The sequence below is a fragment of the Phocoena sinus genome, chromosome 1, assembly GCF_008692025.1.
Source record: "Phocoena sinus isolate mPhoSin1 chromosome 1, mPhoSin1.pri, whole genome shotgun sequence".
Lineage (NCBI taxonomy): Eukaryota > Metazoa > Chordata > Mammalia > Artiodactyla > Phocoenidae > Phocoena > Phocoena sinus.
This window is the reverse complement of record NC_045763.1, coordinates 180,230,987-180,251,823: the sequence shown is the minus strand read 5'-3', so window position 1 is coordinate 180,251,823 and position 20,837 is coordinate 180,230,987. Positions and strand designations below refer to the sequence as shown.

Sequence of the window (20,837 nt, the reverse complement as noted above, 5' to 3'; positions counted from 1 at the left end):
TGTATTTATAATAAGTATATATCAAATTTGAAGGCTGCTTCTCCAAAGATATAAATTATAATTAACTACAATGAAATCTTGTAGTTTTTAAATTCGGTCATAAAGTTAGACCAACTAATTATAGATGATATATGTTATAGGTACTTTGTATCAGAATTGCATTTCATCCCTTACATTATAGATATCTATATATGTAATCTAACCTTATAATTTATGACAACCTAAACGTGAATAAAACAGATCTATGTACTCAGGTGCTTTTGAGTCTAATCTAATGCAAACTCTTTACAAGCTTTTCTGTGTGTAAATTGTTCTCTGGGCAAGGATTATATTTAACCAGAATTTGTTATAAAACAACACATTTGAGTGTTTCTAGGAAAGATTTGTTATCCAGTCTGTGGCAAGACTTTTTACTCTCTCTTGTATAAATGTTTTGTCTTTGTTCAGTTGTCTATAAATATTTATTTTCAAATATTAAGTTTCATAATTCAGTTTTAATTTATAAATTAGTGTCATCTTACCAAAGTATCCAATAGATAAATTAGCAAAACATACTCACAATGTAAAAAAATAAGTCTATCATTTCTAAGGGCCACAGATGTATTTTATAAATTGAAAATTGGGTTGAAAGTGACCTTTGACCTTTGACCAGACCAATGTCTTACCATTTTCTGGGTCACAGACTCTGTTTGAGACTGTAATGAAAATTACAAATTCTTATGGAGGAGAGGGAAACAATCCATGTATAAAATTTCACTTGAAATGTCTCAATTCCTTGATGGTCATTTGGAGTTCCATTAAAAAAAAATACCTGCAGTATATACAGTGATTTATTTTAGGTCCTTAACATGCCAACGATAATTTTTACATGCTTCAAATTATTAAAGTTGAATTTTATGAAGACATTTTAGTCAATTTGATTTTTAGGTGAACTGAATATAGGTGAAATGTTCTGTTTTCACAGTAGCAATGGACACTAGGGTGCCCTAAACATACCCTATGCTACCTTCCTTTATTATCATAGGTTGCTTATCCCAAAGTTGGTACAGTTGGCACTTCTACTTTTTGGTTAAAATTAAATAGAGTATCTTTTTTGAAGACTAGTTTGTCAGCAAGGAAATTAAAAATAAATTAATATCATCCTCTACTTTTAGAAGAATGAATTAAAAATCTTGTTTCTGTTCCAATTTTATTACCTGTAGTAGGAAAATATTTATTTTCTGTTCCTTATGTGAAATTTATGCCGTAGTGTACTGATCTTTTTTCCTTTTTTCTCACTTAATGCATCGCTCACAGGATCATAGATGTTGCTTATATCTTGGTAGGGCACTGTGTATGAATAAAATAAAGAAGGCTTCTGGGCCTTACAATAGGTACTTCATCCCGTCTATCTGCTGAACTGAAATATTTGCTAAGTGCTTTCTATGTGTCTGCTGGTCTTTATATTATTTCACTGAATGCTCACAATATCCCTATGAAATAAATATTGTTTTTCTTATTCATCTGTGAAATACAAATGAAAGCTAGGTGCTAGGGTTGTGCTTAGGGTGAGTAAAATATAGACATGGCCCTTGACTTCATGGCACTCATAGTTTAGTGGAGATAAACTCGAAAAAAAATATGTGGGGTTAATGGTATGATCAGGCAGAGACAGAATACAGTGGGAACAAGTACCGTGGACTTCAGTCCGAAGAAAGGACTTCCTAGAGTGAATGACAAATGGTTCCAGGTAAATTGTTCCATGTGGGAAATCCTGGAGTCTCAGGAGGGGAGAATGCCTCGTCACTGGAAGAAAGAGTCCAAAGGCTGGGGAAGTAGTTTGGGGACAGTTGAGTAAACGGTCTTGCAAGCCTTGTTAAGAAGTTTGGACTTGATGCTGAGAGTAATGAAAGCCAATGTTTCAGGCATACAGCAAAGTGATTCAGTTATACATACATACATGTATATGCACATATATGTATATACACATATACGTATATATATTCTTTTTCAGATTCTTTTTCATTGTAGGTTATTACAAGATAATGAATATAGTTCTCTGTGCCATGCAGTAGGTCCTTGCTGTTTATCTAGCTTATATATAATAGTGTGTATACGTTAATCCCAAACTCCTAATTTATCTCTCCTCTCCCCCTGCTATACCCTTTGTTAACCATAAGTTTGTTTCCTATGTCTGTGAGTCTATTTCTGTTTTGTAAATAAGCTCATTTGTATTATACTTTTAGATTGCACCTATAAGTGACGTCATATGATATTTGTCTTTCTCTGTCTGACTTACTTCACTTAGTCTGATAATATCTAGGTCCATCCATGTTGCTTCAAATGGCATTATTTTATCCTTTTTTATGGCTGAGTAATACTGTATTGTGTATATATATACCACATCTTTTTTTATTGAGGTATTTATTGATTCACAATGTTGTGTTAATTTCTGCTGTACAGCAAAGTGATTCAGTTATACATATATATATATATGTATATATATACATTCTTTTTTATATTCTTTTCCATTATGGTTTATCACAGGATATAGAATATAGTTCCCTGTGCTATATATTGCTTTATTGTTTATCCATTCTATATATAGTAGTTTGCATCTGCTAACCCCAAATTCCCACTATATATATATATATATATATATATATATATATATATATATATATGTATACAGACTTGATGACATAGAGAACAGACTTGTGGTTATATATAAAAAATGCCATATCTTCCTTATCCATTCATCTGTCAGTGGACATTTAGGTTGCTTCCATACCTTGGCTTTTGTAAATAGTGCTGCTGCGAACTACAGACTCTCTTCCAAAGTGCCTGTGCCATCTTGCATTCCCACCGGCAATGAATGAGACTTCTACTGCTCCACAGCCTCACCAGTATTTGGTGTTGTCACTGTTTTAGATTTTAGTCATTCTAGTAGGTGTGTTGTGGTATTTCATTGTTGTTTTAATTTGCAATTCCTAACAACATAATATGTTGAGCATCTTTCCATATGCTTGTGTGTCATCTGTGCATGCTTTTGATGAGATGTCTGTTCAGATCTTTTGCCCATTTTTAAATTGTGTTGTTTGTTTTCTTGTTATTATCTACTTCATTTATCCTATCAGTAATTTTATATTTAAAATGCATCTCTTCTTAATAGCTCATAGTTGGGCCTTACTTCTTTTGTCCTTTTGATATTCTTTATGTTTTAGTATATTTAGTCCATTAACGTTTAATATAATCATTCTTGTGGTTGGTTGTAACTCTAAATTGTTTTCTGTTTTTTCCCACTGATTTTTGCTCCTCTGTTTCCTCTTTTCTACTTTTTAAAAATTATTAGAATTTTTTTGGAATTTGAGTTTAATATACTTATTGGCTTTTTAGAAATACCTTTTGAATATTTTTTAGTGACTGTTCTAGGGACTACAATACACTTCACTAACTTTTTATAGTCTAATTCATGTTAATATTATACCACTTTTTAAAATGAGATACTTTGCTTTTATTCCTCTTCTGCTCTCCTTTATGCTGTAATTGTCAGGTGTCAGTTATCTTTATAAATTTGAAACCCCACAGACAATTCTATAAATTTTGCTTTAGACAGACATATATTTTTTTTTTTTTTTACAATTTTTTTTTTTTTTTTTTTTTTTTTTTTTTTTTTTGCGGTATGCGGGCCTCTCACTGTTGTGGCCTCTCCCATTGCGGAGCACAGGCTCCGGACGCGCAGGCCCAGCGGCCATGGTTCACGGGCCCAGCCACTCCGTGGCATGCGGGATCCTCCCGGACCGGGGCACGAACCGGTATCCCCTGCATCGGCAGGCGGACTCTCAACCACTGCGCCACCAGGGAAGCCCATAGACAGACATATATTTTTAAGAAATTAAGAGGAAAATAGTCTTTTCTATTCATTCTAATGGTAACCATTTCTAATGCTCTTCTTTGGTTTCTGAAGTTCTAACTTTCCCTGTTGAAGGAGTTTCTTACACTTTTCTTGTAGTATGATTTTGATGGCAGCACATTTTGTTAGATTTTATTATTGAAAAAGTCCTTTATTTCACCTCTTTGAAGGATTTTTCTCTATATATAAAATGCTGGTTTCACAAGTTTTTGTTTTGTTTCCTCATCATTCTGAACTTTAGGCTATTGTTTCATTGTCACCCGGTTTCCATGATTTCGATGAGAGTCCTTGGTCTTATGACTGTTTTTCTTTGGCTGCTTTCGAGATAGTATCTTTATCTTCGGTTTTCAACAGTTTGACTACAATGTGCTTAGGTGTAGTTATCATTTTGTGTACATAAGTTGGGATTTGCTGAACTCCTTAAATTTGTAAATTTGTGTCTTTCATAAAACTGGGAGGTTTCTGACCATTATTTCTTCAGATAATTTTCTGCTTTAATTTATCTTTTGTTTCTTTCCTGGGAGTCCAATTACATTACTTAAGATGTTTTCACATTTGCTCCAAAAGTCCCTGAACTCTGTTCCTTTTTCCATTCCTATTTTCTTTGTTTTTCAAATTGGGTAAATTCTACTGATCTGTGATCAAGTTCACTGACTCTTTCCTCTGTCATTTCCAGTCTATCTCAAAGTCCATCCAGTGAATATTTTTCAGATATTTTAGTTTTCTATTTAATTTTTAAAGTATTTTCTATTACTCTACTGATTTTTTTTTCTCTGTTTATTACAAGCATTATTTTCCTTTGCCTCGCTGATCTTAGTTATAGGAGTTGCTTTAATCCTTGTCTGATAATTTTAACATCTAGATCATCTAGAGGCTAGCAGCTATTGGGTATTGTTTTATTTGTTTGTTTCCAATGAAAATAGGTCACATTTTTCTGCCACTTCATATATTCAGTAATTTTGCTTTGTTTTCTGTCTATAGTGCTTTGTGGCGAAGCCTTGGATTCTCTTGTAATCCTCCAAGAGTATTGATGTTCTTGTTTTAGAAAGCAGTTAATTTGATCCAACTCAATATCACCCTTGCAGTTGGCAGTGATTCAAGTCTTAGTTCAGATTGCTTTTATTCAGCCCCATGCATGTACGGTTCAGGGGTCAGCCAATGTTGTGTAAATTTTTACACACAGTCTGTGGTTTCTCTTCTCTGCCTCTCCATATTCTGGTATTTCACAGTCAGCCAGAGCAATGTTTAACCAAATACCTGGGCGCCCTGTGACCTGGTCAAGTTGATACATAAAATTAACTATCACACCATATTAGGCTCATTGTTATGTTTTGGAAGACACACACTGTTCACGTAAAGAATTCTGGTTTACTCTTCATTAACTTTCATGCAACTTAAAGTTACAAACCATTGACAACAGTTTCTTCTTTCTGCACTGTAGTCCCTCAGATCTACCTATATTTTTAATCCTCCTTTTCCCTAATAGTATTGTCAGATAAAACTTTCTGTGATGATGAAAATGCTCTATATTCTATATCTCCACTATCCAATACAGTTTTGAATTTGCTGCATGTTGCTTTGAACTCTTGACATGTAGCTAGTGTGATAAAGAATTGAATTCTTAATTTTAATTAATTTTATTAAATTTAAGTTTAAACAGTCACATTTGGCTAGTGGCTATTGCATGGACAGTGCTACACTAGAACATATTTTTGCTTTCTTTTTTGAAATGTATTAGTTATCTGCATGTGCATGTCCTCTTTGGAAAAATATTCAGGTCTTCTGTCCATTTTTTATTCAGGTTGTTTGGTTTTTGATGTTGAGTGAACTGTTTATATATTTTGGATATTAACCCTTTTTGGTCATATCATTTGCAAATATTTTCTCCCTTTCTGTATATTGTCTTTTCGCTTTGCTGATGGTTTACTTTGCTGTGCAAAATCTTTTAAGTTTAACTAGGTCCCATTTGTTTATCTTTGCTTTTATTTCCTTTGCTTTAGGAGATGGATCCAAAAAAATATTGCTACAATTTATGTCAAAGAGTACTCTGCCTATGTTTTCCTCTAGGAGTGTTATGGTTTCTGGTCTTACAGTTAGGTCTTTAATCCATTTTGAGCTTATTTTTGTGTATGGTGTTAGGGAGTGTTCTAATTTCATTCTTTTACATGTAACTGTCCAGTTTTCCCAGCACCACTTATTGAAGAGACTGTCTTTTATCCATTGTATATTCTTGTCTCCTTTGTTGTAGATTAATTGACCATACATATGTGAGTTTATTTCTGGGCTCTCTATTCTGTTCCATTGATCTATGTGTCTGTTTTTGTGCCAGTACCATACTGTTTTGATTAGCTTTGTAGTATAGTCTGAAGTCAGGGAGTGTGATTCCTCCAGTTCTATTCTTCTTTCTCAAGACAGTTTTGGGCATTTGGGGTCATTTGTGTTTCCGTACAAATATTAAGGTTATTTATTCTAGATATGTTAAAAATGCCATTGGTATTTTGATAAGGATTGCAGTGAATCTGTAGATTACTTTGGTGAGTATGGTCATTTTAACAATATTAATTCTTCCAGTCCAAGAACACAATATATCTTTCCATCCGTTTGTGTGGTCTTCAGTTTCTTTCATCAATGTCTTATAGTTTTCAGAGTACAGGTCTTTTACCTCCTCATTCCTAGATATTTTATTCCTTTTGATGTGATGGCAAATGGGATTATTTCCTTAATTTCTCTCCCTGAAATTTTGTTGTTAGTGTATAGAAAAGCAACAGATTTCTGTATATTAATTTTGTATCCTGCAATTTTACCAAATTCACCAATGAACGCTAGTAGTTTTCTGTTGGCATCTTTAGGATTTTCTATGTATAGTATCATGTTATCTGCAAACAGTGACAGTTTTACTTCTTCCTTTCCAATCTGGAGTTCTTTTATTTTGTTTTCTTCTCTGATTTTTGTGGCTAGAGGACATGCAGATAGCCATCAGGAACATGAAAATATGCTCAGTATCACTAATCATCAGGGAAATGCAAATCAAAACCACAATGAGAAATCACCCACACCTGTCAGAATAGCTGTTATCAAAGAGAACAAAAATAATAAATGTTGGTGAGGATGTGGAAAAAAGGGAATGCTCGTACACTCTTGGTGGGAAAGTAAATTGGTGCAGCCACTGTGGAAAACAGTATGGAAGTTTCTCAAAAAACTAAAAATAGAACTACTGTATGACCCAGCAGTTCCACTCCTGCTTATGTATCTGAAAAAAAAACTAAAACACTAGTTCAAAATGATACATGCACCCCACTGTTCATAGGAGCATTATTTACAATTGCAAAGATATAGAAGCAACCTAAGTGTCCATCAACAGATGAAAAGATAAAGAAGATGTGGTACATATATACAATGGAATATTACTCAGCCATAAAAAATAATGAAAATTTGCCATTTGCAGCAACATGGATGGACTTGGAGGGTATTATACTCAGTGAAATAAGTCAGACAAAGACAAATGCTGTATGGTGTCATTATATGTGGAATCTAAATAATACAACAAACTAGTGAATATAACAAAAAAGAAACAGACTACCATTTATTGAGAACAAACCTAGTGGTTACCAGTGGGGAAAGGGGGAGAGGGAGGGCAATATTGGGGTAGGGGATTAAGAGGTACAAACTATTATGTATAAGATAAGCTATACAACACAGGGAATATAGCCAATGTTTTATAATAACTATAGATGGAGTATAACCTTTAAAAATTGTGAATCACGATATTGCACGCCTGTAACTTATATAATGTTGTATATCAACTATACTTCGATAAAAAATAAATAAATAAAATAAATGTAGCTGAGTAGCAAATTTCTCCAATACAGTTGTCCCTTTGTATCTGAGGGTTTTGCATCCTCGGATTCAACCAACTGTAGATCAAAAATATTTGAAAGAAAATGCCAGAAATTTTCAAACAGTAAAACTTGAATTTACTGCCTGCCAGCAACTATTAACATTGTATTAAATACTATAATATAATCTAGAGATGATTCAAAGTATATGCGAGGAGGTACATAGGTTATATGCAAATACTATGCCATTCTATTTTTTAAATAAATTTTTAAATTTTATTTATTTATTTATTTATTGTATTTATTTATTTTTGGCTGTGTTGGGTCTGTTGCTGCCTGCGGGCTATCTCTAGTTGCGGTGAGCAGGGGCTACTCCTCATTGCGGTGCGTGGGCTTCTCATTGTGGTGCCTTCTCTTGTTGCAGAGCACGGGCTCTAGGCACATGGGCTTCAGTAGTTGTGGCACATGCGCTCAGTAGTTGTGGCTCACAGGCTTAGTTGCTCCGCAGCCTGTGGGATCTTCCCAGACCAAGGATTGAACCTGTGTCCCCTGCATTGGCAGGCGGATTCCTAAGCACTGAGCCGTCAGGGAAGCCCCCAGTACTATGCCATTTTATATGAGGGACTTGAGCATCCTTGTATTTTATTGTCCACAGAGAGTCCTGGAAACTGAGGGACAGTTGTAATTTGCTTTGTTTTATTCAGTTAATTAAGTAATAATTTATAGGGTGACACTATGTGTAAAATTTCATGGTAAGCATGATTTTCACTGTCATTCTCAGTCTTAGCATCTTTTTTAAAAGATCTTTTTTCTGTTATTTTTTTAATATCTGAACGTTATTGGTCTTCCAACACACACACACAGTCAAAATCCTTTTATCTTTACTGTCATATAAAATGTAAACTAATGTGTTCTCCTCACAAATAGTCACTGCAGTCATTCCCCTTTTACCAATCTTTCTAACTATGTTAAAATTATTTTATGTCCATATTTTTTTTCCATGGAAACTGTTATTACAAACTAACAGTTGTGCTGCATTTCTGAAGGTTTCTACCCCTCCAGTATTTTCTGGGAAAATTATTTTTAAGCTTGGCAAGAGACTTCCCTCTTAATCTCTGCTAATTTCCTAAGTGTTGATAATTACTACTGATTGAATTAGGTATTGTTGATCTCTTTTATAGAAATAATAACTATCTTTAATAGTAAGACCTCACAAAGAATGATTTCATATGCTTAATTTTAAACTGTAAATATGACCATTTCACACACTGACTGATGATTTTTACTTAATACATTATAAAATTTTCAATTTATCTCATGATACTTTGATTTTTATCATTTCAGGACCACCAAACAATTTTGAGAGCATGGGCTGTAAAAGATTTTGCTCCAAATTGCCCTTTGTATGTCCAGATCTTAAAGCCTGAAAATAAATTCCATATCAAATTTGCTGGTAAGTTTGGCCTTGAATGAGATCCTTTGAATTGCCTCAAATTCCCATTTTGATTGTAAGAGTTATGTCTCTGAAGTTAGTGGTAACTTATTACATTCATGTTTCTGTAGAACAGAAGAATTTCCTTTTTATCATCTACTTGTTATGAGGATTTATTCACTTTAAAATGTGAATCTTTGTGGTGAATTTTTACTTTTTTATATAATTTGGTGATTTTAGTAACCGAACTTGCTGGATACCTTAGTAAGCTTGAATAGTTTAGCCGTGATTAGTTGAGTACATAATATAGACACAAGTTTCAAATGTTCTACGTACTAATTTATACTTATGTTTACATATAGATAGATAATACTTTGCTATAGATCATTTTATGTACATATAAACTTACCACGGAATAGAATAATATAATATATTCAAGTATTTTAAATAGACTTAATTTGGGGGTAGATTTTGAAAACAATTCAAGCACAAGATACATGTGAATTTTTCATTCAGGCGCTGCTTTTAAAGTAACTATCCACAAGGCATTATACTTTAAACTGTTAGAAAATTGAACAGTAAAATGGTACTTTCTTTTTTTCTTAAGTGCTTCTGTAGGAATTGATTTTGATCCAGGCAGTAATTTATATACTTTTTTTTCAAATATAAGAACCATTTTTATAAAATTTCACCTTAATGGTCTAAACCTTCAAAAGTCATTGAAATGTAAATCATTTTAAGTATGCATTTACAAAATGTATGTCCTTCAGAAGATGCATTCACATACCTTAAAATGCTTACCTATTAGCATATGATATTTAAAAGAAACGTTATAAACACTAAGAAATTTTAAAATAATGATGAGAATCATGAAATTATTGCTATTCAATTTTCTCTGACTCTTGTCTTTTAACCTTGCTGCTAATGACATCACTTTTTTCTAAAAAAGTATAGGAAACAACTTAAAGCAATGACTCTCAACTTTGGCAGCATTTTACAATCTGTTTTGAAGATTTTTTTTAAAGTACTAACCAAAGATTCTGAGAATTTAAATGGTCTCTGTGAATTTAAATGGTTTAGATGGTGCCAGGGTTTCTTTAAGCCTGTTTCCTAAACCGAAAATTAAAAGTAACAGTACCTCCTTTGTAGACAATCTTTTGAAATTGAATGGAAAAATACATGTAAAGTATTCCATTCTTGGCCAGTTACATTTGTTATTAACATTCAAGAAGTGCCAATTATTTATCTAAAAAAAACGTTTGTAACTAAGCTGCCTTATTTTTATTATTATTTAGGAAAAGGAATGTTTTTGCGAAATCTTCATACCTCATAATGACTTGGTATGATAAAATTTTTAGGAAGATAGTAATGGCACAGCACTAAAGTTCTTAAAAATATATTTAACTTTGAGTGCCAACATTTAAGATTTAGCTCAGCGTATTAGTATTTTTGCTCCTATATTTTTCTCTTGTTAAATGACCATAATATTATAATGTCTCTATTCCATTGTTTAGAATTAGCAGTAAGGATTAAATAAATAATATCTGAAACATATTAGGTCTTCAATAAATGAGCATTGAATGTGGATCTTAAAACAATATGTCGTTTGGGAAAACAATTTTTACTTTTGAATGTGCTATAACTAAAATTCAGAGCAGATTTTAGTTTTTCTCCCTTTAGCAAGCCATGGATGTGCTCACAACAGACCAAACTCACTGAAATTGTCTATTTTACAAACAAACCATTTTACAAAATGATTTGAATTGATTCTTTCACATTCTTATTTTGCTGTTATTTCGATAAATCCATCAAAATGAACAGTTTTAAAATTCTATCCCAATAGTTTATCTCATTATTTCTCATTTATGGCATCTGCTGAAATTCATTTTAATAATGTCTGTATTCTTTTATGGCTGAGATTAAAACATCTCAGAGGAACTCTTTTTATAATATGAAAAGATGAAAGCACCCTGGTTTCATTAAAATGCCATAAGAAACAGTTTGGGGTGATGTATGAGACTCTCAAACCAATATAATATGCTTTATATCTCAGCATGAGGTTAAAAAGATTATGGACTTAACCTTTCAAAAGGCAGTGTATCAAGCTGTCATTTCGTTGGTGTGGTAGGTTGTTAAAATAATGGCTTCCAATGAGCCATGCTCCCTGTGTCTGTGTCCTGTTGTGATTCCACGTTGTGGCTTCTTCCATGAGGAGGTGGAATCTATTCCTCCACCCTTTGAGTATGGGTTGTCCTGTCACTTGGCTTTGACCAATGTACTGTGACAAAAGCGACATTGTGTGACTTTAGAAACTAAGCCTTAAAAGGCCATCCAGCCTTTGCTTGCCTTTCATGGGAACACCGCCCAGAGACCGCTTGTGAAGAATCCCGATTTAGTCTTTCCAAGGATGAGAAATCACATGGAAAGTGAGGCTCATCCATCCCTGGCACCCCACCTCCCTAGCTCCCAACTCACCCATCAACCAACCCAAAAATCCATGCTGACCCACAGAATGTTGAGAAATGAAATGATTATTTTAAGTCACTAAATTTTGGAGTCATTTGTTATACAGCAATAGATAATGAATACTGTTTGTAATAAAATAATAATTGCTTTAATCTTAAATCATATTTACTTGGTAATATTCATTATATTTTTGTCCTTGTAGTCTCATGAGTATTAAACAGCATGATTCCAATTATCACAAGATATAAAATATATTTTTATTTCCATTTATTTAATTACTTTCTTCAAGTCCCCTAAATTGTGGAACTCCTAGCATGACTATCATTGATGTATTTTTTTTAAAGTAAATCCACGTTTTTAAAATATGAAAGGGAGGACTTCAAAAGTCAACTGATATGTATGGAAAATATTAGAAAGCAAAAACATATGTAGCAACCTAGTAACTATTACTTTATGCAGATATACCATTTATATAATTTATGGATCATTTTCTCCTGAACAAAAAGACTGTAGGCATTCATTAAAGTAAATTATGGAATTGTTACACTATTATTTGAATGAATTATTATAGTATTAATTATAAAAACAATTATTATGTGAATTATTATAGTATTAATTATAAATACAATTATTTTCTACATTTTGATCAGATTCACAGAAGAAAAGTCCATATGGACATGATTTCAGCAATAGAAAAGATATGCTCTTACTCATGTCAACAAGAGAGAAAGTTAACATAGTGAGCCTAGAGTTAGAAAGAACAAAATCCTCAGGAAAATAATAGTTACAATAAAAGATTTCTGAATATGAGCCCAAGTATAAATTGTAATGATTCAAGTAAAATAAAAATATCCTTCACAGATAATTTGATTATTTTAATCACCACAATTTTCAAGAAGAAAATAAACACAAATTGGTTCATAGAAAAACAGTATTTATTTTCAGCAGTTTGCCCTTTTTTATAATAAATTTGTCAAAGTGAATAGATATGTATTGCAAATTCTGGAATGAGGCTGACCTCAGTCAAATCTTTGTTCTATTATGTAATGACTGCATGATCTCACGCTTCTTGATCTCTCAAGGTTGAGTTCTTCAGTATGTACAGTGAGGGTAATAAGAGAAACTATCCCATAGGGTTGTTATGATTAAAAAAATTACTCAAAAGAACATCAGCCACTAGTAATTAGTACCTATCAAATTGATGATTGTCACGAATCTTGAATACCTATGTCTCACCCTCCTAATAAGTCTGTATTATCTTTGTCTCCAGGAAAAGTAACTGAGGGTTTCCCATGAAGCTTTACAAAGAGCTTATTATAGACATTCAAAGAGCACATAATTTTCAGTTTGCACATATTTTCCAGAGAACAGAAAAAGAAAGATGTCTCCCGAACTCATTGTATGGGATTATGGCCTTGATACAAAACTCATTAAGCATAGTATGGGAAATGATAATTAGAGACCAATTTAGTTGATTAACATGGTTGAAAAATTATAGAAAATATATTAGCAAAGTAATGTATTTAAAAAATAATGTATCATCACCAAGTTGGAATTATTCTAGGAGTAGATCATTTCAAAGAAGAAAATATTATTATTATTTCAATGGATACAAAAAAGCATTTGAGAGAGAATTCAACATCCTTTCAAAATTTTAAAAACAGAAAAATATAAAATGCTAGGAAGCTACAAGTAAGGAACTTCTTAACCTAAGGCAGGTTATCTATAAAATAACCTAGAGGAAAACAAATATTTAATGGTCACATATTGAGAGTCTGTCTTTAAGATTATGTACAAACAAGGATGCCTACTAAAACCACTTTTACTCAGCATTGTCCTGGAAATCCTAAGGCATGCGGTAAGACTACAAAAATAAATAAAAGGAATAAGTATTGGAAAAAGAGAAATAAAATTGCCATTATCCACATATCATAAGATTTTCTACTAAGAAAATTAAAAAGAATTTTCTTTTTTTCCTAGAATACCTTTTCCTTAGGGGAGCTCATCCATTTATTTGATTTCCAAAACTGAGTCTCTCCCTCAAATATCCACTATGAACTCCTGTCTTGTTCCTCTAAATAAATAGTCAGTGTCTCCTGTTAGGTTTCTAATAGCTGTCTCAAAATTAAGATATCTAGAGATAGTTACTGATTTTCCCTGACCTAAAATCTGTTTCACCCCCATTCTTCCCAGCAGCATCTACTAATACTTAGAACTCAAGCCCAAAACCCATGAGTCTTTCATTATTCCATTGTTTGTATCCAGTCCATCAAGTGGTGTATGGTTCCACTCCCTGAATATCTCAGGCTTATCCACAGACACAACCCTTGTCCATGCCATAATCAAATTTTACTTAGGCTGTTTCAAAACACTCCCTTTCCTTTTTTTCCTGAGTATTTACAAATTATATCTATAAACTTATTGCTGCTCTCATATTCCCATCATATTTTCAATAATGAATGTCATTTGTGTATTGTAGGAGACAGTTACATCTTCATACCATCGATGTCAGCCTAAACTCACTGTTTCCTCCTTTCAGTATATGGATGCCAGCATTCTTTTACAGCTTTGTTTTTATTTTTTTATGTTTTTTTAAATTTATTTTTGGCTGTGTTGGGTCTTCGTTGCTGCGCGTGGGCTTTCTGTAGTTGCGGCGAGCGGGGGCTACTCTTTGTTGTGCTGCGTGGGCCTCTCATTGTGGTGGCTTCTCTTCTTGTGGAGCACGGGCTCTAGGCGCGTGGGCTCAGCAGTTGTGGCGCACGGGCTTAGTTGCCCCACAGCATGTGGGATCTTCCCGGACAAGGACTCTAACCCGTGTCCCCTGCATTGGCAGGTGGATGCTTAACCACTGCTTCATCAGGGAAGTCCCAACATCATTACTTTTAAACGACTCTAGTGGATTACTTTTTGTCAACCTCTGTAGATGAAAAATTGAATGGTAATATAGCTTTGGTTAGGTTAAATCTTTTTTCCTGTGAGAAATAATTTTGTCAATGCACTTCTTTTTTAGAAGTGGGAATTGGTACTGAACATAGGAAGAGGTAATGGCAGTGTTCCCTAGCTATGACTAATAGAAAAATGTGGTTTTATAACATCTTGTACTCTTTGTCAGCCTCTTGTGGGACTAGCAATTCCAGTAAAGCCTCTCCAGGGTCAAATATTTGACCTGAAATTACCTGGAAAAAAGATTCGCCTCCACATTGCTGAACCGTTCATAAATTGTCTCTCCTTAGTGACAAAACTGTGAAGAAAAAGGCAAAACATTATAGTAGTTCGGTTTTTAGATGTGTTTCTGTAGCCCACGTTTTAATCAGAATAAAACCAAACCCATATCTTTTTCTTCACTGTGCATTCCTAAACTCTTTAAAAAAAATACACAAAACAAAACAAATGGACAAGAAAAATATGTACCTGACTAGGAGAAGAACTCCTTTACTGAAAAGCCTTGAATAAACCTAAAGAATGAACTGTACTCTCCAGTTTGTCCCTTGAATGGAAAATCTTTGCTGTTTGTCTCCTAATCAGATGAAATTACTCAGAAAATCTGTGAGAGGGTGAACCCCTATTATCTGAGTAAATTAATTGCTAAATTTAGGTTCCCACTCTATACTCCCCCTGCCAAATAAAGTGTTAGGTCATCTGTGACTATTCAATTCCCTTTTCTTTATCGACTAATTTTCTTTCAACTACTGGGTTCTCTGGAAATTTCCCACTTCATTTTAACAAATATAGGGAGGCATAAAAATCAAATTGATAAATTTTCACCCACAAGTAGGAGTAAAGAATGTAAACATATGTCTGTAAATAAATTTGTAGGAGTGAGGAACATAAAATCAATTTGTAAGTGATTTGTGAATTTTCTATGAATTTTATTTCCCATGCTTCGATGATGATATTTCCTAAGTAACAGATTTGAATTAAAGTTCATGAATGAATGGAAGAATCAGACCACAACAGTAAAGTGCTGAATTAATAAAATTCTTTCTCCTTCACCACTAAAGTGTGCCGAGAAGAATGATTCATGATACTAGAACTATAGGAGTTAGTTCTGGCAACTTAAAAGAAAAAACAAAAAAAGATTTTAATTGCAAAAAAAAGTTAAAATGGACAAAAGGAAATACTTTCTAACAATATCATTGACAATACTCTATAAACATATGTTTTTCTTATAGTATATAGTCATGGATGGCTACCGTTATAAAAACAATATTGTTTAAAATCACACACACACACACACACACACACACACGCACATATTGGAGAAATGATTTGACTAAAAGTTTAGCCATCGGTTTTTACTGGCGCACCAGACACTCCAATGCCTCAATTTTTCCTCCCCAAAAAGAGAGTGGAAAAATATTTCTAAGCAATATAAATATTGGAAATTATCTTAGCTGTTTCTAAATAACATATGTATGCACAAGGCTTGGCTTTTACCAAATGGTGATGTGTGAGTTCTTCATGCTGAATAATTTCTTCATTTCCCATATACACCCACATAGACACCATGTTAAACTTCATTCTTACAACCTACTTAAAAACATAATGCTTTGTATTCTTATATTTTCAAAAGATAAATTACCAAAACTTTGAAAATTCTCCATTTTTAGATGGAAATATTTTCTTTTTGATTTTTGTCTTATTGTGAAGATTATCAGAAACCACTTAACATAAGGCCATCTTCAGACCCAGCACAATTTGGAGTTTTTACATTTTTTCCCACTATTTTTCACTTTGCAAAAAAATCAAACATACAGTTTTAAAATTATACAATGAAAAAGTGTGTATTACCCCCATTTACATTCAACAGTGAACATTTCCACATTTGTTTCATCTTCTGTCTGTGTATTACACACACACAGACACACATACACAAACACACACATTTTTACATAAGCATGTTTTTCCTAAGAATGACATTCTGCTACATAGCCAAGATAACATTTTCACCCCTAAGAGATGAAAATCAACATTTTATTTTTAATTGCATTTGCTTTTTAAGTTTTTTTGTAGAAGTAATTTTAGATCAACAGAAGAATGGTATATATAGAACAGAGCGCTTCTATGTAGCCTTTCACATAACACGCTTCCTGGAATGTTAACTTCTTATATAGCCATGGCCCATTTAATCAAAATTTTAAAAATTAACATTGCTGTGGATTATTTTTAAGTTAAATGCATTCCTGTATTTTGCTCCTCCTAATTAAGTATCAATCTTGTATTTGTTTTTCCTTTCTGTGACTTTTACAAGTTTAAAATATGGGCCAAACCATATTTCCTGCCTTTTCTCTTTGACACTTGATTAATTGCTGCTGACCATTAGGTTTTTAAAGCCATTTTCTTGTGGACCGCTTATAATTTAATTAACTCAAAGCATCTTTATGTTTTTCTCCATTAATTTTCTTATGGTTGTATATTTCTCAAAGACTCATTTTCATGATTCCGGAAACCAGAGAAGCGTTTTTCTTCTTCTGTCTTAGGAAAGTGCCAGACATATTCTATCACAACCTAGGCCTATGATTTTCAGTCTGTAAAGTAGTTTCTTGATATGAATGTTTCATAAAGAAAACCAGGTACATCCTCTTTTATTCTTGCTTACTCATTCAAAACATTTTTATTGAGTCCTACTGTGAGCAATAAATTGTTCCAGGCACTAGTGGTATAATAAAGATGAAGATGGAGTAGCTATCTATTCCAATGGCAGATTTTCTAATTTTCTTTACCTCTAACCCTTTAATAACCAGGGAGTGCGCCTTTACATTCATCCCAAGAATAACACTTCAACTGAGCTTTTTCTCTCTACAGAGAACTTCATTTGTAACCTTAGAATTCTCCTCCTCAACCCTTGCCACCCTCCTTATATATCAAAACTCATGATCCCAATTATGTTCTAATTTAGTAAAGTTTTCATGATTTGATATAATAGCCCTGTTCCTGGAATAGTTACTTCTGTATTGAAAAGAGTCTCTTAAAACACAGTTTTTAACCCCAAAAGAATGAGATCCTAATACTAGGACAGCCAACAAGTGGAGAGAGCAAATATTATAATGGGATGTTTATTTAATCTAACATTGCCTCAAATCATACTGCGTAAGGACATATTGTAAACATGCTCATGTGTGGGTGTTGTGTGTGTGTGCGATTGTGAATTTGGCTTTACTAAACAATTGGAATGTTGTTGGAGAAGCGATGAGAGGCTAATGAAAGTTTCAGGTAAAGGTGTAAATTTTTAACTAGTTAACAGAGTGACTCCAGGGGAAATATGGAGTGCAGGGAAGAGGACAAAAAGGACCTCATGGGGTGATTATTTAGGAAGTTATTATATTTGTTCAGGTGAGCGATACTGAGAGATTGAACCTAATGGTCGTTCAGGGTGAGAACGGATTCACAAATCATTTCAGATGTTCTCTAGACTTCATAATAAGTTGACTGTGAGAGCCACAGAAGAGTGAGAAATAATTTTATCTTTGCAACTTTCCATCTCTTGTTTGTGTATTCTCATATTTAATATGAATTATACTATAACAGTTAACGAATCTATTTGTAGTTGCTTAGATGTTCATTTAACTCGTATGATTTAAAAACTTAAATGATCTGTTAAGAATGTTGAAAAGTAATACCGTAACTCAGGAGAATAAAAATATGCAAAAATGTATGAAATAGTGAAAAGGAAAAAAAAAAAAAAGTACAGTTTTCCACCTGTGCTGGGGAAACCCCAGGTCTTTCCTCCTGTTTCTCTGCTGTGACCTTTACTTCTCACACCGAGCACTTCGCTTCCGACACTTCTGGTCACCAAATGTGTGGGGTTTTTTTTTTTTTCCCCACACCAAGCAATTCTGTGCAACACCAGCTGGATGTCCTACAATTCAACTCAATTCTGACACTGTCTATTCAAAGATAGCATCAGATCCCACAGGTTAAGGGACCAGACCTGCAAGACTCCCCCAGATGATGAGGTAAATAGAGCAAGGCCTGGGAGGGTCCTGAGCACAGGAGCCTCTGTCCCTGTGGATTTGGGGTGCATCAGCCTCCCAGGGTAGATGTGTTCACCAACCTGGAAGCCCTCCAGACCCCTGACCACTGGTATTTTATGGAGATTTCCTCACATAAGCATGACCATTTATTAACTCCACTTCCAGCCCCTCTACCCTCTCTGGAAGATGGGGTTGGAACTGAAAATTCCAAGCTTCTAATCACAACTTGGTCTTTCTGGTGACCAGTCCCATCCTGGAGCCATCCAGAAGCCCACCCAGAGCCACCTCATTAGGACAAAACTTGCTCTGAGTACTCTTATCACTTAGGAATTTACAACAGTTTTAAGAGCTCCATGTCAGCGACTGGGTTGAAGCCAAATATAATAACGAGAGATGTTCCGAGTGCTCTTATCAACCAGGATATTACAATGGTTTCAGGAGTTCTGTGTCAGGAAAACTGGGGATAGAAATCAATATATATACTTTCTATTATCTCACAAAAAGCTTTCAAATAAGTAAGTAAGCTTCCACCATGATGTGGTAACAAGGAATTCTACAGGAGAAGGAGTGACACAGGAAAAGAACACCAGAAATCTAGGTACAGACCCCGTAACTTTTTCTGCATCATTCATTTTTTCTAGCAGTGTCATTAAAATGTGTGTCTGTAGAATGCTACTTTGGGGGTATTGGGAAATGCTTGGTATGAGAGTACTGTATAAAGTAGTAAAAGGATGCACATGCAGAAATCCAAAAAGGATGGATACATCAGCTAGTATCGGTTTATACAATTACGTGAAGCTTTCATGAGGAAATAATATGACCTGCACACAACATTTAAATAAAAAGACATCCATTACAGTTTTTATTGTAAGAATAGATGTAGAAAGAAGTGAAGTGTCTCATATGAGAACACATACATAAGATATCAAGATGTGGTGTGTATATAAATTATGCACCTATAAGTCATTGTTAGAAATTATATTAAAATGAAGAGTAGTACAGATGAAATAAGCAAGATAGGAAATTCCTTAAAGTAGGGTAACACTTTTATTAATACTATTTATGTACATTAAGTTGTATTTTATATGTAAATGTAAAACTAGCTAGAAGGTAAGTTTGTTGAAGATGGTTGTTTTTAATTTATTTATGGAGTTTACATTTTCACATTTTTCCCCCAAGATCCAAATTATCAAGTGTAATTAATGCCATGAAAAAATTTGCAAATAGTTATATCTAAGCAGGGAAGATGTTAATTACAACAAGGGGTTATGTTTGTATAGGCTATAATATGTTTGTATAGACCTGAAATATCACTATTATGTGGGTAAAAGATAATGTATGTGAACTTACCGATCTGTGCAATTAGCATATTGTTATATAACCCACAACCAACTCTCATTTAATATATTGATATAATGACAACTTTCATTGGTGCCCAGTTCTCATTTAAACCATCAAGCTGTTCTGTGTAGTAAATCATAAGGACTAAATCTGATGAATTAGCCAATACCTAGTTCCTCCTTGAGAATGTTAAATTCACCTTCCAATAAGGATTGAGAAATAAGTCAATTTAAAAAGGGGTAGCTATTTTTAAAACCACCAAGGTGAATGTAATTAGCTGAGATAAGTTATTTCCAAAAAATTTTGGAAGTTTACATGTTTAAAAATAAGAAAAAGAAATTTGTAATATGTTGAAATTGTAAATGAGTAATTTTGACAAAATCAGTTTCTTTTTCAATTTTTTATTCATTATTAGGTTTTCAGCTTCTTAAGATTCAGTTTTGTCTGGAACTAAAAAAAGTAAAATAAAAACTCAATTATCATAAAAGAGGTTTTTGTGAACTTGTGTTATAATAGCCTTAAGATAATTATCTAGTTTAATTCCTAGGTTAAATGGTATGTGTACTTTTATGGTTTTTAATACACAATGCCAATTTGCTCTCCAGAAATGAATAACTTACCATTGCAGGAGTGAGCAATATTCCTTTTAACTTTTGCCCCTTGGCTGGATGAAAAATAATATAAGAACTATATTATTATTATTATTATTGTGGCAGTTGACATTTATTTAATGCTTACTATGTGCAATGACTACGGTTCTGAATTACTTTTTATAGATTAACTCAATGAATTTTCTTTTTTTAATTAATTTTTTATTGGAACAGAGTGGATTTACAATGTGTGTTAGTTTCTGCTGTACAGCAAAGCGAATCAGTTCTACATATACATATATCCAT

At 33.3% G+C, this 20,837-nt stretch overlaps 1 protein-coding gene across 2 annotated transcripts in view; it reads left to right on the top strand.

Annotated features, from left to right (window-relative positions):
* The window catches only part of KCNT2 (potassium sodium-activated channel subfamily T member 2), a 373,439-nt gene that overhangs the window by 210,138 nt on the left and 142,464 nt on the right, over positions 1-20,837 (top strand). For both annotated transcript variants that reach the window (XM_032606842.1, XM_032606832.1), the window contains exon 13: positions 9,073-9,181. In XM_032606842.1, coding sequence (XP_032462733.1) covers positions 9,073-9,181 — 109 coding nt within the window. The remainder of the gene's footprint in view (positions 1-9,072; positions 9,182-20,837) is intronic.